General features: G+C 40.3%; 1 protein-coding gene across 1 annotated transcript in view; it reads right to left on the bottom strand.

Annotated features, from left to right (window-relative positions):
- Positions 1-1,086: 1,086 nt before the first annotated feature.
- Positions 1,087-25,393, bottom strand: part of Sply (Sphingosine-1-phosphate lyase) — a 54,567-nt gene continuing 30,260 nt past the window's right edge. The window contains exons 3-10 of the mRNA XM_067154935.2: positions 22,339-22,547; positions 19,992-20,228; positions 14,353-14,562; positions 11,269-11,404; positions 9,230-9,332; positions 9,005-9,151; positions 4,419-4,539; positions 1,087-4,222 (exon numbers count right to left, since the gene is read on the bottom strand). Of these exons, the coding sequence (XP_067011036.1) occupies positions 4,088-4,222; positions 4,419-4,539; positions 9,005-9,151; positions 9,230-9,332; positions 11,269-11,404; positions 14,353-14,562; positions 19,992-20,228; positions 22,339-22,547 (1,298 nt within the window). The 3' untranslated portion in view covers positions 1,087-4,087. The remainder of the gene's footprint in view (positions 4,223-4,418; positions 4,540-9,004; positions 9,152-9,229; positions 9,333-11,268; positions 11,405-14,352; positions 14,563-19,991; positions 20,229-22,338; positions 22,548-25,393) is intronic.

The following is a 25,393-nucleotide window of genomic DNA, read 5'->3' as shown; positions in this document are numbered from 1 at the left end:
TTGCCACTAGCACTAAAGAAGGGGAATCCTCAGTAACGTAGCTTACTGTCAAGATGGGACCTCAAAACTTCATTGTTACTAACAGAGCTACCTTCGCTGTATAAAATTTGTAATACAAATATATTGCTGTGTCTTGTAGGGGACACAGTCAATTCTATAGGGAGACATTGAACCCAGAGATTTTCAATGACAAGTACACTGCCAGGCAAAAGTTTATACGGACGAAACGTATGTACCTGCAGTTTTCAGGCAATGGTGACTAGCTTATGTTTGACGTTCAGTATCGGAAAAATGCATCCTACTGTTTAACACCTGCAGTGAAACATGAAGGGCCTCTGTGATGGTTTGCGGTTGTTTCACATTCAGTGGAGTTGGTAAACTGCTCCAAATTCAAGGAACACTGGACAAAAACGGCTACCATTCCATCCTATCTCGTTGTGCTCTTCTGTCTGGACAGCAATGAGGGTTTGTCCTCCAACAAAACAATGACCCCAGACATGTCTCGCTACTGCATGAATTATCTGCAAAACAAATAAAAACTCTGGGGAATTGTTTTATGGAATGGCCCCCCAATCCCCGGACTTAAATCCAATTGAGCTGCTGTGGGAGGAGTTGGATCGGCAAGTCCGAAAAGTGTCCCCTTCTTCGGAAAAGATGTGGGACATCCTGCAGAATGCCTGGCAAAGTATACCTGCATTAGTGTTATAAAAACTTGTTCTGAGAATGTCGAGAATCGTTGAAAGTGTACTCGCAGCAAAGCAGGGTTTCTTCGATGAAAACAGAGTTCGATGATGATCTGTGGGAGTAAATGTATTCATAAAGTCTATTTCTCGCTCAGATGTAATGTAAAAACTTAGTTTTATTGTAAAATAGTTTTAGAATACATATTTGTCAATTCCTTGAATAGGTATGTTGTTTTCTTTCAATCTCAGTCCATTCTTTAACAGTTCAATACTTGTCCAGAAACTTTTGGCTGGCAGTGTACATCACAAACACTGATTGCAGTTTTGCCCAGGTACCTTGGAACCCATTTTCTTAGTGTGTGTGTGTGTGTGTGTGTGTGTGTGTGTGTGTGTGTGTGTGTGTGTGTGTGTGTGTGTGTGTGTGTGTGTGTGTGTGTGTGTGTGTGTGTGTGTCATTTATTGGATAAGCCACGAGTTTTCATTAAAAAAGGGTGTTGTAGCAAAGTAATTAATATTCAGAACAACAAAAAATTGTTAATATACCTTGATATTCACCCTTTTTCATTTTCATACAGAAACATAGTACATTTTAACAATAATCTTTTGTTGTAAGTGGAACAGGAATTGTAAAGAGACAACAGCAACAAAACACACCATGCCATTAATTCTCAGATGTTCCTCGAATCCTAGCAGAGCACTGTGAATGAATTAACCTGAAGTATGTATGTATGCTTTCATGAAGCAAATTAAAGCTACAAATAAATGCAAAATCATTTTAATTTGTATGTGAAAAATGGAAACATTTTAATATCCTTAGATAGAAATAAAAATATTTAAAAAGTTCTTATTAATAGTAAATTGTATGACAGTGTGATGAACAAAATGGAATTAAATAATGAAGAAAAACTTTTTGTTACAAATTTTTCACAAAATCAATGGAAAATCCTGTGTTCTCTAGGTACTGTAGATTGATGAACAACAGAAAAGAAACTACAGAAGGACGGCCTATAAAAATGACAAACTCACAAAAGAATGAATCCAACAGATAACAACAGAATTCACACACACAAAACTATTAACCCTGGAGCAGGCGTCACCCATGTAAATCTCTTTATTCTGCTGCTAGGTCATTGCGTGTCTTTCGGTACCTTTCAAGAACGTAGTCACCAATAACATCTGACAATTGTCTTCATCACTGCATTCATACCAGAACCAGAAGACGCCAAACATTGCTGGGTGACAGGTGTCCCCCAGCGCCTATTTGTGCCAGAACTTTCCTTTTTATTCATGGTAAATTTCATTCTTATTTCACATGATATCTTTAATTAATTTATGGGAATACGTACATATACAGGGTGATTCAGCTAAGTTGTCCACCTCAAATACTAATAATTTGTTAAACATATAGACATTCAATTTTCAAATTCTTCAATTGTATTAAGAGGCTTATAAAATACTGTCCTATTCCTCTCAATCACATACATAATTACTAAGAAACACGTAGCATTTTGCTTTTTTTTTTTTTTAAGATAGGAATAATTAATTTTATCCAGTAGAACAATTAACAATCGAGCGACTAATAAAGTGACGTGCTTATTTTGCAAATCCAACTAGTACTTTTTGAAGATATTGAAGGGTTTCGAATGTGTACGCATTAGACAGAAAACAATGCACCATTCGTCTTGATGTCTGCTGCGCAGTTCTCGTGCTGGACTCGCGCCTTGTTGACAAACACATGTACCTCGCCATTATCTTGAGGGGGCCGGAGAACAAAAAAACTGTATGATGTAGAACTACAGCATTTCAGAGTTATAAAGCTTTTGTTTCATTGCTATCGAAACAGAAAAAGACCAGATTACACAGCAAAATTGTAATAATTTAAGTGCTTTATTGTCCTTTTCATGAGTACATAGTACATGACATGAAATCAACAACTTCAAATGGTCGTCCTTAACGCCAAGATGTAAGATCGATGTACATTAGCAACAGGCAGTGGTCAAGTTAAAATACAATACTGGTGTAGCTGAGAAAATTGAAATAAGAAACACATTAAAATATAACATGAAACAAAACTCGCCCGTTCACCTTCTTGTGGACATCTCTTCTAATTTTATTCTTATGAGTGTGGCTGACCATCAAACATTTTGACTGCACAATACCATTACAATATGCTATATACGGAATACGTTTGGTGCGTGCATTTATCAACAAAGCGCGAATCATGCAGGAGGAAAATACACTGGACATCACAGTGAGTGTGTCTAATACATCCACATTTGAAACCCTTTAATATCTCCAGAAGTACTCATTGGATTTGCAAAATAAGCACATAGCTGAATTTGTCGTTCTATTGATTGTTCTATTGGGTGAAATTAGTATAGTCCCATTTAAAAAAAACTTGCTACCTATTTCTCTGTAATTACATATGTGACCGAGAGAAATAGGACAGCACTTGATGAGCCCCTTAATACAATTTAAGAAGCTGAAAACAGAATGTCTATATCTTTAATGGATCAGAAGATATTTGAGTTTGACAACTTAGGTGGATCACCATGTATACCCTAATTTCATCAATACAAATGTTCCCTGATTATTTTATGTGACCAGAATCTTGCAAATTGTTGCTGGTGGCATCAGCAATTTGTTGTTCCCATTTTGTCAGCACTTCAGAAGAAGAAATCCCTTAATCATCAATAGTTGATGAAATAAATCACCTAATGCCGAGGACAAAATTCCCTTTCAGGATGAAGAAAGCTGCAATGAAGAGGAAGATACAGTTACTGTTTATGACCATGAAACAGAATCCAAGCATGAACGGGAGGAGGAGAATGAAGACTGCTTGCCCAATGAAAAGAGGCAGGATAAATCAGACATTTTAAACAGGTAGGAATGGAGAGAAGTGCAGAAAGGAAACATCAAATCTTAATATTCAAACCTCTAGACACATAGAACACCATATTTACCAAAGTTCACATAATATAATTTTTGTAAAACAATTTAGGGCTTCAATATACGACATTTGTAAATACTTCTTTTATCTTGAACCCTTCGTAAATACCCAATAAATCTGGTTAGCCATGAAAAAAGTTTAACTATTTCTTTATGACCCATTTTCACACCGGGCAAATGCTGCTCCCTTCCCAATCCTAGCCCCTTCCGATCCTTATGTTGTTGGAAATGTTTTTTTAAATGTTGCACTGCACATCGAACAACAAAAAAACATCCACCTTTATGGAATACCATAAACACTTTGGGCGACACCTGCTCTAGGGTTAATGGATCACCAAGAGTACAGGATGTCATTCTCTACCGACTTTACAGGAGGCACTCGAAACATTTCCGAAGCTCAGAAGACTCCAGTTCATGCTGTATTCCCTCTACAAAATGGACACCCTTGAACACCTTTAGACAAGAGCTTTGGAGTTTCCGGTCTCTTGTCTCTTGGATGGGGTGTAGTACATGGCGTCCAGGAAGAAGCGAGTGAAGTCTCCCACGATGGAGCGGTCCGGGATGCTGTGAGACATCCCGTACACTGCGAACTGAGAAAACAAGTGGAAATCAGATGTAATAGAAGTTCCTCAGAATGACATGACAATAAACACAATTCATTGTTTGATGCAGTTCTCTATGTCACCCTGTTCCGAGTTAACTAGTACATCTCAAATCTACTCTAATCTGTAAGTTCAAAGGCTGTAATAAAAAGTAACTTTCACGAGTATAAGAAGGTTTGCTCACCTTTCCGCCAACTTTCTTGTCAGGCTCCTGCAGGATGAAGGCCAGCTCCTCCCTGACGTCTGACAAGAACCTATCAGCCACACCGTCAAACGTGTGCATGTAGGTCACACACAGGTGGATTCTACACAAACAGAAGAGTACCATCATAAAACTTACTCGAACACTTTCATTTTCAGTTCTAAGGCGCTCCAGGAGGGGTCAAAAATGGCATTCTGCAATTCATTCTTTTTGTTTACAAAACATGCAACTTCTTTAATCAGGTGAAAAGGATATGTTTCTAAATGCCATTAGCTACGCCACTCTGCCATCTGTTTCTTACTCATTTTCCATAACTATCAATTCTACACATGATTTTCATCATAATTGAAGATCAGTAGAATTCAGTAATAACGTCACCTACTCTGATCCTCTGATGTCTATTTTCTAGGAATTTAGCCATGCATTCAGTCACTTTTATCTAGTCCAATTGCACTAGCTTTTGCCAGTCGTCTCCTATGATCTACCTATTAAAAGCCATATGCTCATATGGATGTCTACTATATGAGCGAGGCACACTAACCGAATGAACATGCGAGAAGATTAGCCACAATCCCACAGTGTGAGGGAAAGTTGGGGGGAAACGAATAACACAGTTGTGGTTATGTGATTCTCAGCAGAGAGATCAGCATTACTTGTTGTGAAAAACCTTGATGGTATATCAAGTTAGAATTCATTGCGAACCAAGCTTTTTCTGAACATATTAACTTTTTTAGCCTGACAAGTGCAAAACTGAGGTGAGTACAACACAAAATACAGTAATCACTTCCATAAAAGAGTTTTAGCTCATACGGTGCAGTATGTACAGTATTTTATTTATTAACATCTTTCTGAAGATCGCAGAGCTCAGGCTATGAAGCCTAAAATTTTTCCATATCACATAACTATACACCTACCAAAATGAATATGCAGTGCTCTATAACTATTTAAAGTTAAAAGTAAATTTAATTTAGAATCAGTATAAAATGAAGAATTTAAGTGAAATTTAAAATTATTATTATTATTATTATTATTATTATTATTATTATTATTATTATTTTGCTAGTTGTTTTACGTCGCACCGACACAGATAGGTCTTACGGCGACGATGGGACAGGAAAGGGCTAGGAGTGGGAAGGAAGCGGCCGTGGTCTTGATTAAGGTACAGCCCCAGCATTTGCCTGGTGTGAAAATGGGAAACCATGGAAAACCTTTTCAGGGCTGCCGACAGTGGGGTTCGAACCTACTATCTCCCGAATACTGGATACTGGCTGCACTTAAGCGACTGCAACTATCGAGCTCTGTAAAAATTTAAAATTAACATAAAAATAACATTGAAATTATAACAATGAATACAGTTATATGATAAATATAAATCTAGACAATTTTAAACTAATATTACTGAACCTTTAACATAATACAATGGCAGAAATAAATATCCAAATACCAAGAATGGGTTGTGCTAGATTAACGAACGTTGGTATGCGTGTGTATATATGTCTGAAAGATGACGTTGATTCAAATTTTCTACAAAACACATTAGCATGGCGCTAGTAGTGGCCCCACGATGTTGCACATCAGGTTTGCTTTAAATACGGGCTGTACTGTGCGAGAGCATTAGTTACCTGTGAGATTGGACGGAGTGATTGCGAGTGTGTCAAGAATGCCTTTACGACAACGAAGAGGCCAGTATCAACAGCTCACTATGGTTGAATAAGGCCATATACAGTAATAGGGTTACGTGAAGGTGTATTTTCCTTCCGCGCTATTGCAGAATGGCTTGGTGGGAACGTCTCCAATGCGCATGCATGTTGGCAGCAGTGGTCAAGAGAAGGTACGCTCGCAAGAAGACTGGGGCCAGGACGTCCCCGTGCACCACCGAGAGGGAGGACCACCGGATTCGGCGTATGGCTGTGGCGCAGCGGACTGTGGTGTGCATTCCACTTATCCCAAACCACCACTGTCTGCGACTTCAGCGGTGTCAAGCCAGTGCTCATTGGAGGATGGAATGGATGTGTCTTGTGTTTTCCGACGAAAAACTGTTCTGCCTTGGTGCCCGTGATGGCAGTGTGTTGGTTAGGAGGTGGTCAGGTGAGTGCCTGCATTCCACCTGTCTCTGGTGTCGACACACTGGACCTACACCAGGTCTTCTGGTCTGGGGAGCAATATCATATGACAGCAGGAGCACTCTTGTGGTTATCCCACGCACCCTGACTGCAGATGTGTACGTCCATCTGGTAATTCGACCTGTAGTGCTGCCATTCATGAACACCATTCCCGGGGGTGTTTTCCAACAAGATAATGCATGCCCCCATGCAGCTGTTGTAACCCAACGTGCTCTACAGAGTGTCGACATGTTGCCTTGGCCTGCTAGATCCCCTGATCTGTCCCCAATCGAGCATGTATGGAACATCATTGGACGACAACTCCAGCGTCATCCACAACCGGCATTATCTGTCCCTGCATTGACCGACCAAGTGCAACAGGCATGGAAACTCCATCCCACAAGCTGACATCTGACACCTGTATGACAATGCATGCACGTTTGCATGCCTGCATTCAAGAGTCAGGCGATTACACCGGTTATTAATGGACGAGTATGACACATTTGCGATTACTTTTCTAGCAAAGATATTAACCTGTAGTCTTGTACCTTTAATCAGTTAAATATGTTACCTCGACATGTATGTTGCCAAAAGTTCCGTATTCTACATTTCTTATTTCATGGTGTTTGGATATTTTTTTGCACCAGTGTATTTATCTAATAATCTAACTTTTTTTTTTTTGCCGAGTCTTGGGTGGCAGAGCACTTTTAGGAGGGCAATGAAATCCATCAGGTGACATCTGTACTCCATGTTAGGAGTGGCCAGCAAAGGCGTCTGCTTCCTAGGTGCAATGTGGGAATTCATACCACACAACATTTCTGAAGTTTCTCACGTTCGACCTGACCTTAAAGTTTTGGTGAATTTTTTCCACAGTACTGTGCATCTCTGTAAACGTTTTCCCCAGTTTGAAACAGAAGCGAATGTTGTTACACTGCTAGTAGTATTTAGACATCTTGACAATCGCAACACCAACTACCAAAACTAACGGCTGCCAAGTGCTAACTAGTTGTTTCAGAAATGAACAGAATGACTTATTGCTTAGGATTGATACCACAAACAGCAAATAGCGCAGTATTCTCAAACTTAGGTTAATTTTTTAACAGGTCTCATATACGAGGGAGGATCAAATATAAACAGGATTTTATTTTTAATTTAAATTCAGTTATTGAAAAACACAAGGCAATCACAATTTATTTTTCCACATTGTTTCCTGCTTTGGAAATGCATTAGTCGCAGCGTACGGGCAGCTTTTTGATGCCCTCATCGTAAAAAGAACAGGGTCGTGTCACCACACACTCGTCATCTTCAAATCGTTGCCCTCCTTGAGCTTCTTTAAGCGGTCCAAACACATGGAAATCGCAGGGCGATAAGTCCAGGCTGTAAGGAGGATGATCAAGTGTAGTCCAGTGCATTTCCTGTAGCTTGGAGACAGAACTGCAGTATGGGGCTGCGCATTGTCGAATCAGTTAGTCTTGTCTTTTGCGGCGATGTGCAACCTCGCCTTGTTCAACAGCTCATAGCAGTAAGCAGCATTGATTGTGCATCGCTCATACAAAAAAAAATCAATCAGCAAAATGCCTTGCCGATCGAAAAAAACGGTTGCAAGAACCTTGCCAGCTGACAGGCGAGCCTTGGCTTTCACTGGTGTTGCCTCCCCTTTCCTCTGCCACTCCTTACTGGCTTGTTTGGATTTGGGAGTGTAGTGGTGGACCCATCTTTCATCGCAGGTTACGATCTAACTCATAAATGCATCACCTTCTTCCGCAAACCTTGCTGTAAGCCTCTGACAGACCTCCAAACGTCTCAACTTCAGATTTTCGGTCAAAAGGCGAGGGACCCATCTGGAACACACTTCACGGAACTCTAGGTCGTTTGTGATGATTGCTTGACAGCTCCCATAACTGATTCCGACTTGTTCTGCAATTTCTGATACTGTCGCCCGTCGATCGTCATCAATGTCTTTAACTGCACAAAGGTTTCCATCTGTAATGCTGGTCCAAGGACGGCGATCTTGTTGCTGATTTTCCAGACATTCTCGTCATTCCTTGAACTTTTTATGCCAGGCAAACACACGGGTCCTTGACAATGTTGCAGTCAATCTCCAGCAAATTTCCGCCACTGTAACTCCTTCACAAGCAAGAAATGTTATTATGCGTTGCACAGTGGAAGGGCGAACCTGTTGCTACGACATCGTGAGCGTTACTAACGAAATGATGGAAAATATCTAACAACATGCTCTCCCCACTCCTAACGGTCCCGACTAAGCATAGCAGAAGCACGGGGCCAGTCCTACAAACTGTTTATGTTCAGGAACAAAAATCCCGTTTATATTTGATAGACCTTCGTACACTATGAAAACAATTATTTATGGGCTAGAAATGTAAAGTCATCAGTCTCATGAGGTTGCTAGTAATATAACCTTAATTAATTTAAGAGGTTGCGCATTCAGAAGTGCCAGTAACATACCCTGAGGGAAACTGCAGAGGGCTGAGGTTCCATCCTCGCTTGCACATGCCATCGGAGAGCCTGTAGATGTGGAACTTATCCGAGCCTATCGCCACCACTGACGAAATGGGCTTGCCAAACACGTAGATGCCATCCATCTCGCGCAGTCTGCAAATAAACAATGTTGTTAACTCACAAGTTACAACTACGAAGACCAGGAAACCGTTAACTAAACAGGTAACTCACCCTTGCTCGATGTACTTGGTTGTGGCAACAATCTTCCTCGTTGCCTCCACGTAACCTTCCAGCCCAAAGTGAAGCAGAGTGGCCCAGCACGCAGCAATGATCCCTAAAAGTGGAAATTACATTGTAGTGCACCTCAATGGTGTGAGCTAGCCACAATCTGCACCCTTGGGCACAAGAAAATGATCAGTATATACTTCAGAAACACTACGAGGCCAGAAGTCTCTGGACATCCGACTGAACATGCCCAGCTATGCATCCACAGATACATAGATGTAGGCAAAATGTGCCACGATCACGGACATGTTTTCTGTCAGGAAGATTTCACAGGAGTTACATGTGTCCAGCAATGTTATTGTGTAGTGGAAACGTCAGGGAGGCACTGAACCCAGCCACTGCTCTGACAGGCATCAGAAATTAACTGACATGGACCAAAAAAACTCTAAACACAAGAAGTTATTCAAAATCCCTCTTTATAACGATAACACCCACTACAACTTTTTTTTTTCTCTCCACACACTATCACTGAACTGAGATTACACTCCAGTAGCAAAAGGAGGTCCTCCACACTATTGGGTACATGGCTGGCATCTTTAGAACAGTAAGGGGTGTCCAGACATTTTTGGCCACATAGCACGTGCATTCAGCAAACAGAATATAAAAAAAATGATACACAAGTAACTTAAGAGTTTTAGAAAATAAAGACAGAAATCATTAAAACTACTAAATACTAACAAAAAAATTGGCAGTAGGCTGTCACTACTCTAATGGCCTCGGTGTTTTGTAGACTTGCTTATTAAATTGTTTTAGCTGTTTCAGCTAACCTCCAACTGAACGCGCGAGTCAACACAGCACCATCTTATGAGAGTATACATGTGATGTCACATATTTAAAGATAAAAATTTCATGATGTTCCGTACTGAACTGTATAACAATTAAATTGAAATAACAAATAAAGTAGTTCAACCTATTCAATACAAATAAATAAGAAATGTAGTGTTACATTTCTATTTAATTATAAGCGGAAGCAGTACTGGTTTCAACCCCAATCTGTGTCATCATCAGCCAAATAAAATGAAAAAAACAATGCATAGGTAAATAAGAAATTAAAGAATGAGTCTTTCACAAAAACAGTTGAAGAGGCTTGGGGACTGGCACTGTGCAATTTTAAATTGTAAAATCTACAAGAAGTAGAAGGTCAGTCATTTATATGAAGTAAGGTGTGTTGCGTTACTATTCAGAAGATCACACATTATGGTACTACTCACAGGTAATGTAAGCCCGTGGTGTTCGCCACGTCATGGTACTAATTACAAGTAGTTTCATGGTTCTAATTCAATCATCCCTTGGTTGTCCCTTTTAGTTGCTTCTTACAACAGGAGGGGATACCGTGAGTGTATTCTTAGTCTGCACCTCCCAACCACAGGGGGCACCAAGTTTTGTACTCCAATTAATGACACAGAATTGCACAAGACTGCTGATTTTCTTCTTGCTTTGGCACCAGTAAACCCACTAACCACATTTACACAGTAAGGCAATTTTCCACAGACAGTTTAACCAGATGATACAAGCGCTTCCGAGTTTGGTTCTTCCCAGAGCAGGAAAAGCATTACAAGCATGGAAGTTCTTTCCACAACCTCTGAGACCAATGACTGAAGGAAGATCAAAAAGCAAGAGGACCCTCTTTACATAGTCTGCGATATCACATCGACCTCCGCATGCCACAGAAAAATCATCTAACACTTTTTTATTACACAACTTCCTCAAAAATGGATAGTCTTGCTGTAACTTGCAAATCCACTTCGGCGTTCTGAGAAACAACACAATAAACGTGACAGAAATACAACAGAATGAATCTTTACACCGAACTAGAGAAAACAACCACCAAATAAACATGAATAGGCACACAGAGTAGGACAAACACAATGACACGAGGAGACAAGGACAATGTCCACATCTCAAGAGACCCTGACAAGCTTGTTTCTGTTTCAACACTCGATGATGTGCGAAGTGCTGGATAAGAACAATGAGAGTTGTCTCACCTCCTGCTCTGGAACCACTGACAGCCGGAGAACCGTACACACCGCCGGGCCAGTCCGTCGTTACGCAGAACTGGTGGTGACGGTACTTCGGGTGTGAATACAGGATGACTGATGACCCTTTTGGAGCGTAGCCGTACTAAAAAACAAACATAAAACAAACTGTCAACAACAAGGCAAGTCGTAAGTGTCACAGAATAAAGAAAATATGAATCTATGCAATAATTCATGGTTCATTGTACCTTCCTAATTTGTTCATTTGTCTGCATCGATGATAATCACATCACAAAAGGGCTACAGGTAGCGTCAGTCCGCACATTCATTCCTGTAATAATTAAGAGGAGAAATGCCGCTTTTTATATTTTGAGCACATGTTCAGTACCTGCTTCTGAGCGGGACACTTGAATGCCTGGACCAGCCATTTTCATGCCCGGCCCTCTTGACGTGCATCACTTAATACACTTTACAATTACTCCTAAACTATAAATGTTAGAAAAATGATACTTTGTCCTTACCTCTAGTAAATATTTAGGGTGTGATATTTGGTGTCACAGGTTTCAAAATACATCTAATTTTATACAGCCTATCTGTATTTTCGGCATAATGATTACTGTCACCGAAGTGAAGAAATGAAAGAATATGAAGGAAGCGTATTCGGAACATTGTATTAGAAAATATCGGAGTATGAAAAACAGGGTCTTCGGTCCAGTACATTTTTATATCAGGATTTTGGACTAATCGGTTTCCACGATTGCATGGTCGAATTCTTTGTGAAAGGCTGGGGCGCCGCACTTATCACTTGACTCGCGTATAGATTCGTCTGCTCCCACACATTCTGATAAAATTTGTCATTCATGAAAATACTCATGTAACTCAATATATCCTGCTTATTTTCTATTTGAACATTTATACCTGAATTCTCTGTAAATGGTGGAACGGGTGGACAATAACTAAGATGATATGTATCAGGCACTTCACTTTTCTCAGTAGGCCTATCGGATTCGGGAATCGGAATTTCCTCGTCACTCTCACTTTCACTATCTGAGTCTATTTCAGGAATAACTTCATCATCAGAATAATCACTGTGAACAATATCTAATAATTAATCCTCCGTAAGAAACTTTGTTTTATAAGCCATTATATTACACTCGGTAAGAACAACATACTCTGCATTGGAATCTCAAAAACCGTCTTGACCCGCAAGGAAGTGCTGAGATATTCCCGCTAAAACAGCTAAGATAAACACGAGCCCACTCAACGCGAGGGTTATCTCAAAAAGGTTAACCAACTTCCTGCTACAACCAGTAACGCAGACTAAGGTGTAAGAATCCATAGATGATGAATATAAACAGCATTGCTTTGTGCGGAACATTAAACGTCTTGCGCCGTCCATGGCCCGCAGCATAGGAGCAAGCTTAAACGTCTTACGCCGTCCACAGTCCGCAATGAGTTAATGCCTAGCCCAAACAGACTTACCGTTTTAAAGGAGAGAAGTGCCAGCAGCTGGAAAATCACACAAGGGTGGAAGTCATTGTACTGTGTTGGAATGAACATGGAAGCGAGAGACCTTGTCTCCTCATCATAGGAAAATTTGATAAAGCATGATGTTTCAACAGAGTTGGGTACTTTCCGTGCAAGTACAAGGCATCTAAAAAATGTAAACAGTACAGTAATAAAAAAAATAAAGCATCTGCACAGGAGAACCAGCATAATTTGTCCTCATCTTTGAATCGTGATTTTTTTCTTTCGTTGTGTGAGGTTATGATTGCCAGTGATTTGATATGGATGTTGATTCACATAGGGAACCTGAAATATTTGTCCCGAATGAGTAAATTTATAATACCAATATAAATGGTGCGTTATTTAACATTATAAATTTTCCAGCTAACTCATTCCTGGTTGCCTGGTGGAGGTATGCACTAGCCCTGTGTTTTGGTCGTTGTGCTAAGTACCAACTGATGAGTACAACTTAGCACACGAGGGCGAAACGCTGGCAACTAGGAATGAGTCAGCTGGAAAATTTATAATGTTCAGTAACGGACCATTTATATTGGTATTGCCAGTGATTTACTGTATTACATTATTTGAATTATGTAAATGGCAACATTTCGGAAATCTATTTTTCCATAGCATTTGAAAGGTTCAAACTGTGAATCAAGGCGATTGCATGCATTAATTGGTCTTAGAATACTTTGTGATGCGGCAAGGGTTGATGTTTCTAAATTACGAGTTGGTGGTTAATTCAAAATTATGTAATTCAAAGTCCGATTTTTGCATCCCAACGACTTTGAATTAATGAGGTTTTACGGAACTTTAACACAGAGATTTCCAAAAATATCAACTTGTTTGCCAGAAATGTATTTGTTTAGTAATACTTCATTTTTTGGAACTTATAAGGTGTTCTTCAGTGCTAAGTATGAAGTATAACACAATATCCATGTGTTAAACTACTCACAGACATACACTTTCAAAGCTGTAAAAGTTTCAGTAAATTAATGCAAGTAGTTTTCAAGAAAAGGTACAAAAGTCTTTCAAAAAAAATAAAATTACGGAAAACTGCTATCGAAGTTTCAGTGCATTCCAGCACCATAAGTTGGGTCATCTGGATCCTACTGATAGGTTCCTTCCAGCCTTCTCTTAAGTTTTCTTCTCTTCTTGCTTTTTATTCTACTTCCTTTAACAATTTCTTTGAAGCCCTCTCTTTTTGAAGCTCGTACATGGCTTTTATGATGTGAAAATTGCCACACCCACACCTCTTCCTTTTAAATAATTTATTCTGAGAATTTATAGGTACGAAGCTATATGAGCTATATACCAAATTAAAGAGGACAAATCAACTACTGGAGTCCCTTAAACTCCTTGTCCTTTCCTATCCCATCACTAACATAAGACCTATTTGTGTTTGTGCAACGTAAAACAAATTGGAAGGAAAAAGATAAAAAATAAAATAAAAAGGGGGACATACGGTAGCCCTAGAAATTCAGTACCGAACAGACGGGTGGTTGGACAGAACAACATAGAGAGGTGACATGAACATCTGGAGCCAGAAAAGGGAAATTGAGGTATAAAAAATGAAAGAAACCTTACCTTGTGAGTATCGGCCGATATACTGGTTACTCCTGGAACACGGAAATCGAAGGGCGGCAGAGGGCTCCCAGCATCTTCCATGAAGGCAATGATGAAACCTCCAAGACATGCATCGACATGGACTGGAATGTTGTACTTGACGCCGAGAGCAGCGATCTGTTTTATGTCGTCCATGGTACCGTACGGATAGTTCGGCGTGGATCCCACTAACTGAAACAAAGAAATAGAAACAAATTAGTCCATTGAAGACTGGCTGAAACTGCATGGTTTTATGCCAAGCCTAACACCCTAAAAATGCAAGTTGCTGGATAATGTTAAGGATAATTGGAAAAAACGTTTCCTGATTTAATTTACAGAGAAGACGCAGAACTGGAGGATTATCAACGAGTTGTATTTACACAGACACCCTTCCTCATTTGGGTAATACCTGCGTACTTCAGAACCAAGAAAATAATGTTCTGTCAAATTAAGGTGCAGCTTATGGCTAAGTAAGGAATGGATTACAATAAAAAAAAAATAAAGGAATTTTTCATCGAGAGGTGCATTTGAAACTGATTCTCGTATTACTGATAAACTGTTTTCATTCTCAGGCATGTGCTAGTGATTACGTAGAAGACTAACTCCTCGCCCACGTTGTGGGAGACTGGCACAAGTAGGGGATGGCCTGTAGGGGTGATGTAGAGTGGGAACTTGTGTGCCCTGGAACCGATACAGTAGCTGTGAAGGTCCTACAGCCGCCCTGGCAAGTAACAACTAATGGGTCTCTGGTGAAGTCCTCCACAGCAGGGATGGCAAAGAAGATAGGCTTTGGTATGACAAAGCTCGCGTTGGAGCCAACCTGCTGCCTTGCAGTTAGGAGGAGGACTCCAAAGTGTAAAGGAAATACCCAGAGGGAAAATCCCATAGTCCAGAGGGGTTAGAAGACAGTCCCTCCCTGGGCCCCGGTGCAAAGGGCTAATAACTCGTTTGCACTGAATTGTCCCTTATTACAAATGAAAGGGAGAAATGCACTGAGACAGAACTAAAAGAAAGTAACACCTGGACACTATGCAGCAATTAGGGCTTAACGACTTGACACTATCTGTAGTATGAATAGGCTTACTTCATGAAGCATTAATTGGACAGTGAGCTGGAAAAGAGGTCAGGTTCAACCACCTGGTATTAGTGTGACAATGCTCTCAACGCTGTGAAACAGTAAAGTGGAAGATACTCTTTAACGTGCAGTAAAGCATCATTCCTGGACTTCAATGGCAGCTTGTGTGTTTGTTCTTCATGATTTGAGATTTTTTTCCAGTATCAGTATTCAATAAATAAATACAAATCTTCCCACACAGCCAAAATATATTAGGTGCTGATAGTTCTTCGCATTGGGAATGGAGATGGTGAGGCTATTCCATTCCGCAATGCTTTTTGGCCCTTCCATCAGCAGCTCGCTCTGTTTCGAGCCTCCTCTAGGCAGACCGAGTGGGTCAGGATCTCCAGGACGTTAATGGACATCTACCAGACAAGTGGAAATATACAGATATGACTGATTTTGATGATGATTGCTGTTTTAAGGGGCCTAACATCGAAGGTCATCGGCCCCTAATGGAACGAGATGGACGACATGATATATGATAGTTAAAATTTTAAAATGTATCCACTGACTAGAGTTAAAAAATGGTGATGAAGAAAAATGAGTATGAGATTAAGACAATCAGTGGATCTAATTCGAATGCCTTATTTTCTAATAAAATAAGAGAAAATATAGGAGACAAAGGAACAAGGCATTTCCTGGTAGTACAGATATATATACATAATTTATGTTAGACGTTAAAATAACACATTAAAATACGCAACACAAACTAAAATGAAGTCAATGGGATAAAATCGCAATTGACACAAATACACTAGGACAAAGGACATCACTACACATGATAAAACAGACCACTATCCCTCATAAAGCGGATGACGAGGTCTGCTGACTGCTCGTCATCTCTCAAGATAAGGGAAATTGTACTCTTTTTTTTTTTTTTTTTTTGCTAGTTGCTTTACGTCGCACCGACACAGATAGATCTTATGGCGACGATGGGACAGGGAAGGGCTAGGAGTGGGAATGAAGCGGCCGTGGCCTTAAGGTACAGCCCCAGCATTTGCCTGGTGTAAAAATGGGAAACCACGGAAAACCATTTTCAGGGCTGCCGACAGTGGGGTTCGAACCCACTATCTCCCGAATACTGGATACTGGCCGCAATTAAGCGACTGCAGCTACTCGGGAGGTTAAGACTACGGCGCTGATCGACCAGGTCCACACACTCCATAAGGATGTGTACCACGGTAAAATGATCGCCGCAAGTACACACCAGAGGGGGTTCTCCTTTCAATAGATGGGAGTGAGTCAGGATACCGTGCCGATCCGAAGACGACATAATACCACTGCTTCCCTCCGAGAGGTCCGAAGGGAAGTCCTCCATACCTTCGTAGTACCTTTAACTGCTCTCAGCTTATTTGGAAGAGGAGTGGCCTGCCATTCCATTTCCCAATTGAACATAACCAGATGTCTCAGCTGAGAGCGAATATCACTTGCTGGAACCTTGAAAGGCAACGGGGGCAGTGTAACTGCCTCCTTAGCAGCCTTCTCTGCTAACTCATTTCCCTCTACACCCATGTGGCTTGGGAGCCACAGGAACTTGATTCTGGTGCCACACACTACAGGTTTCCGGGAGAGCAAAAAGAAACCTATCGTTGTCGACAATGAACGCACAGCCCACCTTCGTTTCAGTCCTTGAACCATCCGCGTAGACAACAACTGAACTTGAATATCGGCCAACAACGGACAGGAAGAGCCTCCGATAAATCGAAGGGTCCGTGTTTTCCTTCGGGCCAATGTGCAGATCCAGGATTATTTCAGGTCGTCGTACTACCCACAGAGGTGCCCCACTTGGTTGTCTGACAAGGCAAGGAACCGAAGGTACGTGAAACAATACGTAACTGTTATCCAAGCATACTCCAACCGTCCGCGTTGCTCGAGGACAAGCAGCGTACAGCAAATGGTTGTTATTGTTGAACAGGCAAGGATAGCTTGGATGAAGTGGCATCTGTCGCAAATTTGCAGCATACGAAAGTAGGAGTTGCTGGCGCGTCAGGTGTAAAGGCGGCACACCAAACTCAGCGAGCAGGCAATTTATGTGGCTTGTACGAAAAACTCCCGTAGCTAACCCAACCCCGCTGTAGTGGATTGCTTTTCAGCTTCCCAAGGACGCTAGGTCTTGCTGAGCCATATGCTGCACTTCTGTAGTCTAGCCGGGATAAAATATGTGCCCTATAGAATCGTAGGAGCACCGTGCGGTCAGCACCCCAATTAGTGCTGCTAAGAAACTTCACGATATTCAGCTTCTTAGTGCATTGCACTTTTAACTGACACGTGTGGCTCCCATGATAATCTGCTATCGAAAAGGAGCCTAAGAAATCGGTAAGTTTCAACAACTGGAAGAACGACATTTCCTAAATAAAGCTCAGGTTGTGGATGAAGAGTAGAGCTGACAAAAGTGGACAACAGAGGACTTTGTGGTGGAAAACCGAAAGCCATGTTCTAAGGCCCACTGTTCCACTCTCCTAATAGCTTGTTGTAATTGTCGCTCTGCGACTGCCATATTACGCAAGCTATTGTGCAGAGCAAAATCATCCACATAGAGCGACGGTATTACTGCTGAACCAGCAGCCGCAACAATACCGTTTATGGCAATCGCGAACAGAGTGAAGCTAAGGACCGATCCCTGTGGAACCCCATTTTCCTGAACATGGTATTGCGAATATGTCCTACCTACTCATGATGACCGATTTTGTCATTCGGCGAAAAATAATCGGTAATGTTCTTTTGCTTTCGAAATTCATGTAACTTCTTCAGTATACAAATACGGATGTTCCAAACTGCAATAACATTCTGCTTCACTGCTGCAATTTCTAGTGAATTCTAAGAGCTATTTGCTACTGTCTAACCACAAATCCCATAATCATTTGCTAATTTCTTTACTGGTTCTCCTTTCTTGAAATTTCCAATTAATTCAAGCTTTTGTTTTAACAATAAAAGCACTTTCTTTTGCTTCGTAGCCATGATTGCCATCACAGAACACCAACAAATAACTTCTATATATTACAGTATTTAGTGTTTAGTTCTCGAACAACGCACGCCACCAGCACATATGCATTTGAGAGCATGCTCGAATTTCAAGCAGGCAGTTCACACGCATTCTCAATGCCGTGACAAAAATAAAGGAAATAAAGTAAACCTTGAGGTTGCACAGATAATCCACAAACCGGATAATCCGCACCTGAATAATCGGGAGTTTGCTGCATGTATGTACGTATGAATGTATATACGTATGTGTGAAGTAAATGTTATTTACACAGCCTGAAATATTACTTTTCCTCATCTGTTTCCCATTCTTTGGTTGGCAGCACTGCACAAATCAACACCAAAGTGGCACTCTTCTCTGTAAAGGCCAGTCTCTACTGATCAACATTTAACACCAACATGTTAAATTTAACATGTTACAATTGACATGTATATTGTGATTGTGTCTTCCAATTGACTTTGCATGTTAACTCAGAACGTTAAGGTTAACACTTAACGTGTTGGCATGTTTTCCGCTCCAAGTGGAAAACATGTCAAGTCAATTCGTTGTTTGTGAGATGTCGGCAGAACTTCGGCATCTTCCTTGCTGTCAACAGATTAGCCACACGACACAAACAACGTGCTTCTTGTGAAGTAGGATTACAGTTACAACACTCTGCAACACTCATTCTCTTTGTTATAAGCTACAAATACAGTACACGCGCGTGTGTCGTTCTCCTCTGCACTATACTAAAACTTACAGTCACAAATGGAATGGAGCAAGGAGATTACTCTGGACTTAATTAATGATATAATAGAAAGGCCTTATTTGTGGGATGTCTCATCAAAGGAAAACAGAGATAAAGTGAAGAAAGACGACAGTTTCCAGGAACTCTAAATTATCTATAATTGTTCCCATGAGTGCATCGAAAAAACCTAGCATCCCTCCGCTCCCAGTACAGTAAAAAATTGCAAAATCAGAAAAGTCCGAAGTCGGGGGCGGGAGCGGACGAAGTTTATACTTCAAAGTGGTTTGCTTTTGAAGCAATGAGCAGGATGAAGGGAGGAAATGTGCCTAATAAAACCGCATTTCTAAATCATAACAAGAAGCAACAGCGGCAATAACAAAGGCCAAATCCTCTTTATCCAAGTGCATTGTCCTTGTCCGAAAATACTAGACACCACCTAAATGTATTACCACAAATCGATATGATGAACTATCTGTGTATAAACAAAGGAAGTCAAGTTTAACATGTTTATTAAGTGTGGACACAATGTTAAATGAAACAGTATTCAACATTTAACATGTTGTTAAATGTTAATCAGTGGAGACCGGTCTTAAAGCTAACATCCAACAAAACTCGTGTGAGAAGTATGACACTCCTCTTTATTTTGCTGCCATTGGTTTTTGTGGTTTCCCTATCCCTGCATAACCTCTGGCGGTGCCTTTATAGCAAGCCTCCAGGCTGAAGACTTTACAGACAGACTGGTCAACTTTGCCCCATGAAATAAATTATCTGTTTCTCTACTGGCTTAGGAGACTTACCATGCAGGTGTTCCTGCTGATGGCTCTCTTCATAGCCCTGAGGTCAACCTTATAGGTCTTGGGGTCCACGGGAATGTGCCTCACTCTCATCCGGAAGTACGCAGCAGCCTTGTCGAAAGCCGGGTGTGCAGTCACGGGCAGCACGATCTCCGGGTGCTTGATGCCCTGTTCCTCGATGGCATAGTCTCTGTATGCCTTGCACGCCATCAGTATCGACTCTGTACCTCCTGTTGTCATCTGCAAACAAACAAACAACAGATCACATCATCTACAACACCTGTTCAAAGAATGCAAAGTTTATAACTGTTAGTCTTAAAAATTTCAATACGGAACAATGAAGTTTTTATCTTTAACTGTTAGTCTGTTAGTTAAATGCAAACTTTTAGCAGTTTCCAGTAAGTGGCACTGTATGATGGATCCATCTCATTTGCTGCACATTTCTTAAACAATTACTCAGCAACTGTTTCAGTTTGTGTAGACTGTGTGTTGCGATTGTCAAGATGTCTGAATATTACGAGCAGCATCTCAGTGCCTCTTTCTACTTTAAACTAAGGAAAACCTTTGTCGAGATGTACCAAATGATGACAGTTTATGGTGATGGATTGAAACCGAAGAAAGCACAGCAACTCAGGTTGAAAGTGTTGTCAACTGTGCTGGGCATCATGGATTCAAAAGATGAACCGCAGGCATTTCTCAAAGAAATTTGAGAGAAAATGTCAGAAGAAAAACTGCAGTCTCCATCACGACAGCATGCCAGGTCATGCTTTCCTGTCGATTTGTGATTATTTTTTTTTTTTACAAATACGAAGACAATTGTGCTTTTCTATCCACCCTTCTGACCTGACCCAACCCTGGCAGAATATTTTCTTGTATTACCTAAACAGAAACTCACTGTAAAAGCAACTGAAGAGGCCACAGTGCTAACCAGAACTGCTGGTAATGATGCTGGGAGCATTATATTAATAGAGGAGGGGAGTTATTTTCGAAGTTCAGTATGTTTTGGACAGGTCTCCAGAGGTCTCATTTTTATGTTTATTTATTTATTTATTTATTTATTTATTCACAAAGCACAAGATACAGCTACACTGAGCAAATTTCACTTGCACTGCCAACAGACTATTTAACCAACGTAAACTTTCATAATAAAATATAACAAACATAACAAAATATAACAAGATCAGGTACACAGCCTACTAATAACTGTCCAAATCGAAAACCATAAGAATGTCCATATTCATAGCCAAGTCGTCGTGGGTCAAGATGGCGGTATAATCCCTTCACATCAACTTATCTTTAAGAGGCTATTTACACACCTCTCGAATACACTTTTATTCGATGCTATATCGAGTTCTTGTCTCCTGTTAATATTGTTAAAGAGTGTCGGGAGGCGGATTAGGAAAGATCGTTGAAGTATTGAGTGCTGAGTGTGGGGAATGTGGAGAAGGTCTTTGGTTCGGGTGGAGCGGGAAGGAACGCGGAGAGAGAAGAGTGAGACAAGATGTTCCGAGCGGTAATGCCCATTTAAGATCCCGTGGAGGAAACTCAGGTCAGCTACCTGTCGCCTGATGTGCAGCGGTGACATATTAATTGCCATTAATACCTGCTGCGTAGACAGATTTCTGAGCTTGGGGTTTCTGTTCCTTACAATTGCAGCAAAGAAGGACACTGCTCTGTCTAACTGCTTAGTATTGGAGGGGGCGGCTGTTGTCCAAATAGGAGAGCAGTAGTTTAAGAGAGGTTGAATGATCGTGAGGAAGAAGTGACGAAGAGCAATGGGGTCAGAAATTTCTGTGAAGCGATAGAGAATGCCTAGTAATTTCATGGCCTTGGTTGTATATGTTTCTATGTGGGTCTTGAATTGTAATTTTGTATCAAATATTACACCTAGGTCACGCTGTTGCGTAACTACGGTGATGGGCTTGTCGAGTAGGTAATATGATGTCGGTAGAGGAGATTTACGTAGTGTTATGGTCATGTGGCTGCATTTTTGTGGATTGGGGATAAGTTTCCAAGTACGGCACCAGTTCGAGAGGGCATTAAGTGAGGCCTGTAGCAGAGCTGCATCCATTTCCTTTTCCAAAAAAATATTCTAGCATCACAACAGAAGTTGTTTAATATTACCATTAAAATGGAATTGGGACAGCTGCCCAACTCATGTTCAATGTGTCTTACTGTAGCACTCTACGTTACGTCTGAATTTTGTGAAGAATGAAGACATTCTTTTTCAGTGTCGACTAAGTTAAGAAAAACTCTTAAGCTTTACAGTCTCATGAACACACATTTATAACAGTAAAAAGTGATAATTATGAGTGGAATACAGTATATAGCAGACCAAGAGTTGACCTACCACACCGCAGGAGTCTGGACCGCCATGGAAAAGATTAGCTGTCATTCTTACAACTTCGGCCTCCATCTTGCACACGCCGGGAAATATGTCAGGGTGGAGAGGGTTCGTGTAAGAGGCGCGGCCGTACACCTCCGTTAGTAACTTGATGAGATCAGGGTCAAAGTTGTACACAGCTCCCGATACAAAACCATCTTTCCACTTGTATTCGCCTGAAAGTACACAAAGCATGAAGGAAGGAACTCTTTGTGGGGACATGAACAGTATTTAATATCATTGATGAGTCTAGAGCAGCGTTATGTCAGGCAAGTAAAGAGATCAAGAAACTTACATTTTAGTACAGCTTAAAGTCAGGAGACTAAGTAGGCCATGAACATACAATAATGTGTAAGGATATGATATTAACTCAGGAGATCTTGGAGGCTAGTATTTATTCAACAATATTAAGTAAAAAGGCCTTAAAGTCTAGTATTAATATAACAATAATTCAAGGTTTGGAGCCAAATATAAAAATAACTTTATTAACTCAAGAGGCCATGCAGCATAGTATTAATATCACGAGGCCATGGACATAGATATCAGTAAATAATGTGAGCAGGACAAGCAGACAGACCAACAGAAATGCAATGAAAGTACAAAGTTGGTAATATGGAAATTAGGCCACACAATTATTGTTCACCATGGGCAGATAACATACAGCCAACTTCGACCCTGAGACATTCTTGAACAAGTTGACACATACTCTGCACCAAAGAATCCAAACTCTTTTGGTGCAAGATTATACCACCCACTCTTGGACAGGAGCTTGAGTCAGAGGTGGATTATGACTGTGGGCAACTGCTCTCTTGAATTCATGCCATGCATATTCAATTGATGAATACTGTATCATGTTTGTTCTGTACTCACTTGAACTAATAAAATAATTATTGCTTTAAATGGAATGTTTCATATTTTCAGCATTTAATACTTGTAAGTGTATGATTCAGCAAATGAGACCTCCTTCAGCTAATGAATTAATTTAATTTAATAAATTGTTGAGTTGTTATGGAAACATTTATTTTTCTTTCTGAGATCAATTACTGAAACATTTATTAGCATATTATATGTTTATATACAGGGTGGTTGGAAACAACATGAATGTTAGAGGGTTGGTCATACTGGTAAAGAATTTGAAATAAATAAATCAATATCTCGCACCGTTCTCACTGTATCAGCTGTTGAAGTTAGTCTATCAGATCACTTTGCGGGCAACTTCAGATGGGCTTTGCGAGGCTGATTTCTCGGCATGGCTCTCCAGGCACACACAGATTTAACAACACTGACACTCAAAGCCCATTTGAATTCACCCGCGAAGTGATCTGATTGGCTACTTTCAGCAAATGATAAAGTGACAACAGTGGTGTATACCGAATTATTTCTTTCAAATTACTTATCAGTGTGATTAACTCTCTAATGCACATATGCCCGTTTCACGTTGTTTCCGAATGGTGGAAATATAAAACATCCAATTTAAACAAATTTTGTTTGAGTAAACTTCACTTTTACAATACTTGAAAAAAGTTAATTAAAGAAAGAGATGAATACGATTTATAGCTTGGCTATTAGGAATGGATTTAATAAAGTCTTTGTTGACAAAATTGTCAACAAAATCAAAGACAAACCTTCAACTACCCTTATTAGGGAGTAAAAAATGAAGAATGAAGAAAACTATGTCGCATTCCCCTTCAATAATGATATACTATAATTTACAACTATCATAACATTAATACCTGGTCAAGATTTGCAAATTATGGAGTTTGTAAGTTGAACTGTACTGAGCACCAGGTGAGCTACGTAAGCCAAACAGGACGCAGTTTTTTCACTTGTTACCAAGAGCATACCAATGCCAAAGAACACAATAGATTTTCATCCATGAGAGTCTGTATGTCCGATTACAACCACTCTTTCTCAATTACAGAGCAGGACTTATCCATTCTAAAAATAGCTAATAAAGGCAGTTTGTTAAACATCTATGACAGCATTTTCATCAATACTGAACAAAGAAACCCAAATAATAACTAAAATGAAATTTCCAAAACACTCAATATTATTTTTGAGGAGATTATAAATACATTCTTTGTCAAAACTACTGTAATCAACAGACGTAGTCATTCTCCTTTTTCCCCCATTTCTATTTCCCCTCATTCCCTTCCCCTTGCTTCCGCTCATATGCTGCTACTTCTGACGGATGACCGGCTATCTGTAGTCTATCACAAGGCCGCATGCAGGTCTGCTGGGCTAGAGAGGGAGAGAGAGAGAGAGAGAGAGAGAGAGAGAGAGAGAGAGAGGCAAAGGAGAATGTACTGGGACACTTCTAACTTTATCATTACTCGAGGGTATATTCGAATTCTGAAGATATGACATTTTATCTACAAATATGTTTTTAACATAAGTAGGCCTGTTTAAGTGTATGTTTTAATTGAGCATTTGACGGAGTTATGTTAAACTCTAGATTTTTTTTTTTTTTTTTTTGCTAGTTGCTTTACGTCGCACTGACACAGATAGGTCTTATGGCGACGGTGGGATAGGAAAGAGCAAGGACTGGGAAAGAAGAGGCCGTAGCCTTAATTAAGGTACAGCCCTAGCATTTTCCTAGTGTGAAAATTGGAAACCACAGAAAACCATGTAAGGTTAACATCCACTATGTCCGGATACAAGCTCATAGCTGCGCGCCCTTAACTGCACGGCCAACTCGCCCGGGGCTCTAGAAATTTGGATGTGTTATTTGTTGTAGCAGTTCATTAGGAACGCCATGAATCTTACCATACTGTTCTTCAGAGGCTTAAGATGTCTCCAAAATAGAGACAAAACATGTCCTTTTTCTAAAATAAGACAGGAATAAAGAATTGTTTTAAGTACTGTAAAGGTGGAATTTACTCAGACACTCTTGAAACTTGCTCAAGGTTGATAATACAGATTTATTATGAAGTTCATTCCTTGTGATTCTATTTACAGGAATAATTATTTTATTACGCATGGTCAACATGGCCGACTGCAGAATATGCCGGCCACACCATTC

Source organism: Anabrus simplex, chromosome 10 (assembly GCF_040414725.1).
Source record: "Anabrus simplex isolate iqAnaSimp1 chromosome 10, ASM4041472v1, whole genome shotgun sequence".
Lineage (NCBI taxonomy): Eukaryota > Metazoa > Arthropoda > Insecta > Orthoptera > Tettigoniidae > Anabrus > Anabrus simplex.
Note: the sequence above shows the minus strand (reverse complement) of the source record. Positions and strands in the feature narration are given on the sequence as shown.